We start from the raw sequence: 4,831 nt of genomic DNA, 5'->3' as shown, positions 1-4,831 counted from the left end.
CCTGCTGGTCTTCATTAAGTTAACTGCTTTGACATTGTATATAAATAATAATAAAGTAACAGCTGACGTAGTGTAGTGAATTTATACTGAAAATATAACAGGTTTTTGGTAAACTGAGTGAGATTCCAGTAATACCACTGGAAAAAGGGAAAAGTAGAAGCTAGGTTCGTTGCCTTTATCCGAGGAAAAGCAAATTCTAAATTGCCCATCCGTTTCCCTCTCCAAAGAGTTCCTTTCATCCTTGTGGGAAATTTCTGAAACCCTCTACTTTTATGCCCTAATGTAGCTGTCCTGGAGACCTTCTTTCACAGCCACAATCACTGTGGAAGGGATGAGAATATTTTATAATTCTTTGTGTACAATATGAGGACATTATCTCAGATCTCTTAAGGAGCTGAGCACGTTGCTTTGTCCAGCACTCCCAGCCCTCTCAGTTCTCTTTTCAGCAAAACAGGTAAGTTTTGGGAAGAAACTGGGAAGAATCATGGCCCAAGGAAAGAAATTCAGGCAGTTTTAAGGCAAATATTAGATCAAACACCATGTCCTGATAATGAACTATGTAACAATGCCAGGGTGCACTTTTCCAGTGATATTACACCACATTATTCTGTCAAACAGCAGCTGTAGAGCAGCTCTTGAAAACTGAGCTTAAAGAAAAGGTGTGAAAGAGGCTTCTGAGTCAGTAAAAGCCCATTACTGCCAGCAGCCACAGGCAACAAGGTTAGTGGTAAATTTGTCAATTAATTTGTCTGCAGTAAAGCCTGAACCGCCTTTGAACCTGCACCTGGAAATGACAGAGAAAGGTGAAGTGAGGATCTGCTGGTCTGACCCTGTGCTGATGCCGTTCCCACTTCAGTATGAAGTAAAGATCTCTGCAAATTCAGGTCAAAAGGACTGGCAGGTGAGTCAGCGTTACCCAACTTGCTACCCAAAACCTCCTCCCTAGACTATTTCTTTTTGTTCCCTCTGTCTCTTTCCTTTTCTCATTTCATTATACAACAATCATGGCTTCTGATAATCCAGCAGATGGTTCAAGTTGCTCTGGAAACCTCACTGGCTGTAGACTATACAATATTTAATTCTTCATACCTCGTTCAAGTACGCTGCAGGAATCATGATGGTCCAGGGTTGTGGAGCGAGTGGAGCACACCCTATAACCTCAGTTTGGGAGGTAGGTACCTGCAGTGCTTAGGTGCAGTAAGAATCAAACAGATTTTCCATTTTGGCTTGGTTTGTGCAGTGAGTATTTGGGAGCGTGTGTATGCATGAGATGGGCTGAAACATCCTGTGCAGGTTCTTTCCTCTTCTGCTTCTCTTTCTGCCTGGCTTTGCTTGAGATTCTGCTCTTTCCTTTACACAAAACTCGCATTAAAAGAGTTTTAGACTAATGCATGTAGACTGCACAGTCAGCGCTGTCACACCTCCTTGTCTGGCCCTGTTGCTTGCTCTGTTGAGACCCAGAAAAAGCTCTTTTTCGAAGAGTTTTTCCATTTCAAAAGGCAGTTGGCAGTGTTTAATCTCTTAACACAAGATTTTTCTGCTAATGCTTTCTCTGACTTTTAGTTTAGTGCGAGGCTTTGGAGCTGAACTAGAAGTGCAGAACACAGTTTTGGGTTTGTAGATATAATGTTATTCATCTCAGTTTTTAATGCTGAGCCCTGTTAATAAACTGCATAATAGCCCCAGTCAGTCAGGTGCTTTAGTCGGAAATTTATGATCTAATTTACTGTCATCAATTTACTGCCCAGCGAGATGAGTTCCTGACACATCACATGCAGGGAGAGCTCTCCTGGACTGAGTAAAGGGCTCTTATGAGTCAAATGTCAAATGTCTGATGTCAATTGACAGGACAAGGGGCAATGGGAGCAAGCTGGAGCATAGCAGGTTCCATGTGAACGTGAGGAAAAACTTCTTTACTGTGAGAGTGACAGAGCATGGCCCAGGCTGCCCAGAGAGGCTGTGGAGTCTCCTTCTCTGCAGACATTCAAAACCCACCTGGACGCATTCCTGTGTGACCTGGTCTGGTGATCCTGCTCTGGCAGGGGTTGGACTGGATGAGCTTTAAGGTCCCTTCCAACTCCTGACATTCTGTGATTCTGTGATTATGATTTACTGACGTCCCTTATATCAACATAGCTCCTGCTAAAATGGTGGTTCACAATGGCTCTTTATTCATGGTCAGAAGATATAGGAAGGGAAACGAATTTTGTTTGGCAAATCTTTGGTCAGTTACCAGGATTGGTGATTTGAGCACATAACACAGGATGTCTCATTATATGATGAGAGTCCTAACTGCCCCATAGTCTTTTAGACTTACATCTCTCTATATATAAAACAATTCTAAAAATTGTGTGTATCTATAGAACTTTATAGCTTTGAGATATTTTTTGAAGGGTAAATACACACATTCTCACATATATTTATACTCTTATTTTTAGAACAGGTTTATGAGTGTATTGAGAAATACGGATGTAAAAGAAGTGCAGTAGGTGCTGTGAGATTATTTTTTATTAATCTTGTTGTGGGATATGTAATTGTATTAAACACACAGCTCATCAGCAAACTAATCCTGTTGTGTCAACCTGATGGCAGCATAGAAAGGTTAATTTCTTCACTGCAAGAAGCTCAGATTGGCACATTCTCCAGTGTTAGGGTGAGCCGATGGAGGAGCAGTGGAGCTGCAGCAGAGTGGGTGCAGGAGGCACAGAAACACCACAAGAGCAAATGCCGAAATCAGGCAGTCACATTTTTGTACAGCTGACCAGATTTGTGTTCTGGTTTATATTTAATATGAAGGTCTTTGACAGTGACAATGTTGTAAGTCTGCTCCACTACCCGAGAAGGCCTGCGTTTTGGACAAATCCCCCAAATACCTGACACGGTTCATGAACTGTGGAGAGCAAACCTGACCTTTTGAGGTTTTTCCTGCTGGCTTTGGGTTGAGTTTTGGCAAACTGTTCCTTTGCAGCAGGTGTGTAACACCTGGAGCTTCCCCGAGTACCTGCCTGAGGCTGAGCTGATGCACGGTCACAGGCTTTGCGAATTCAGTGTCTTTACGTGTAGGTGAATGACTTATCACTGCTACCGCTTGGTGTTAACTACACTGCTGAGACCGTAAAACAAGTTTTTGAGACCTTAATCCCCTGCTGATTTCAACAGGAGCAGTATGAGTAACTACTGAAAAGCTTGATTTGATTTGATTTTGAATTTATTTTTTTTCAGTCCCTAGGTCTGAATAGCAGTTCTCTCAAAATCGGTATTACAGTATTGCCTCAGCCACTGTATGATTTCAGCATCCTTGCAGGGTTCAAAGGATTAGATTTTTTTTTTCTCCAAACCCAAATATCACTCTTCTCTTGTTTGAGTCTTCCCACCTTTACCCAAGGACAGTTTTACAATTTTAGAATTTGCGGTGTATGTGTTTGTGTACAGAATCTCACCCTTTCTAGATTTCAGGTACTTGTTGCAGCATTTCAATAAGCTGACCTGATACCTTAAAACTGTGCTCGGAGTAAAAGGCAGCAGTGTTAATCCAATTTCCCAAGATTTAATTTACAGGAGCCCATACGGTTCTGGGTTTCTCTTGTGCTGCTGTGAATTGCTTTCACTGTACCTCCCATTGATTTTTCTGCTCATTTAATTCCTGTTTGCCTGGGGGTACGAGAGATTATTTTTATCAGAATTTACAGACATCAGTTTTGGGGGGAGAGAGTTAAGGACTCATTTCTGCCCTGCTCCCTAATAGTCATTAATAGGTATTAAAAAGTAGAACATTCACAAATACAACCGGATGGTGATGATAATAATATTTTTCTATTGACATGTGCTTTTATATTTTCTTGTTCAGATTCTGATCTCAATTGATTTTTTTTCCCTTTTTTCCCCTTTTTTGCAGCTGAAGTCCTGTACTTCCCTCCCAAGATACTGACCAGCGTTGGTTCTAATGCTTCCTTTCATTGCATCTATAAAAACAAAACCAAGATTGTAGCGTCCAAGAAGGTTGTTTGGTGGCTGAATTTAGCAGAAGAAATCCCAGAAAGTCAGTATACGCTTGTGAATGATCGCGTAAGCAAAGTTACTCTTTTCAACTTGAAAGCAACAAAACCTAGAGGAATTTTCTTCTATAACGCATTGTACTGTTGTCATCAAAATAGGGAATGTCATCATAGATACGCTGAATTATATGTAGTAGGTAAGATTCCAGACGATTTTAAATTACAATTTTGGTGCATTTTAATAGTAAGGTCACAGTATTTCCATTTTAAGCTCCAGTTAGTTTTATTGAGCAGTTATGACTTGCAATGCATGTTTTTTAATATAAACAATTATATCTTTATTAATGAACTCCCAATGTGTTTTAATTAGATGTGAATATCAACATCACATGTGAGACAGATGGGTTCTTAACAAAAATGACTTGCAGATGGTCTGCAAACCCAGACACCTTGCTCCTGGGAGGCTCCTTGCAGTTCAGATACTCCAGGTGTGTATAGTGTGTTAAAATATGTGTATTTTAGTGCACTCTTTATGTCTGGAAAACTTTGCTCTGGAAATACTATTACAGCAAAGAATTCTGAATAGATGTGATTATAAAATGTGCTCAGTTTCTGTAAGCTGGACTTTCTCCCAGCTGGAACTCCCCAGGTATCAACTGTGTGTGTTGGAATGGGACCACAGATACCCAAGTGTCTGACATGGATTCTGTTTACCATGGTTTTCAGCATTTGTAAAACCTGTAGATGCAATTTGGAAGCCAGTTCTCCTAAAGTAAATGTGTTTGCTTGTGTATTATTCGACCAGTTGCTTGTATCTACAAATTGTAAGGAAATAA

The 4,831-nt window shown here is 40.6% G+C and overlaps 1 protein-coding gene across 1 annotated transcript in view; it reads left to right on the top strand.

Moving 5' to 3' along the window:
* The window catches only part of LOC104548578 (leptin receptor-like), a gene marked incomplete at its 3' end in the record, with an annotated part of 13,809 nt that extends 9,326 nt beyond the window's left edge, over positions 1–4,483 (top strand). The window contains exons 5-8 of the mRNA XM_010194635.1: positions 756–901; positions 1,027–1,171; positions 3,896–4,192; positions 4,366–4,483. Coding sequence (XP_010192937.1) covers positions 756–901; positions 1,027–1,171; positions 3,896–4,192; positions 4,366–4,483 — 706 coding nt within the window. The remainder of the gene's footprint in view (positions 1–755; positions 902–1,026; positions 1,172–3,895; positions 4,193–4,365) is intronic.
* Between the last annotated feature and the right edge of the window lie 348 nt (positions 4,484–4,831).

This window comes from Mesitornis unicolor, unplaced genomic scaffold, assembly GCF_000695765.1.
Source record: "Mesitornis unicolor isolate BGI_N332 unplaced genomic scaffold, ASM69576v1 scaffold611, whole genome shotgun sequence".
NCBI classification, from domain to species: Eukaryota; Metazoa; Chordata; class Aves; order Mesitornithiformes; family Mesitornithidae; genus Mesitornis; species Mesitornis unicolor.
The sequence above is the reverse complement of the archived record's forward strand: the minus strand, read 5'-3'. Positions and strand labels throughout refer to the sequence as shown.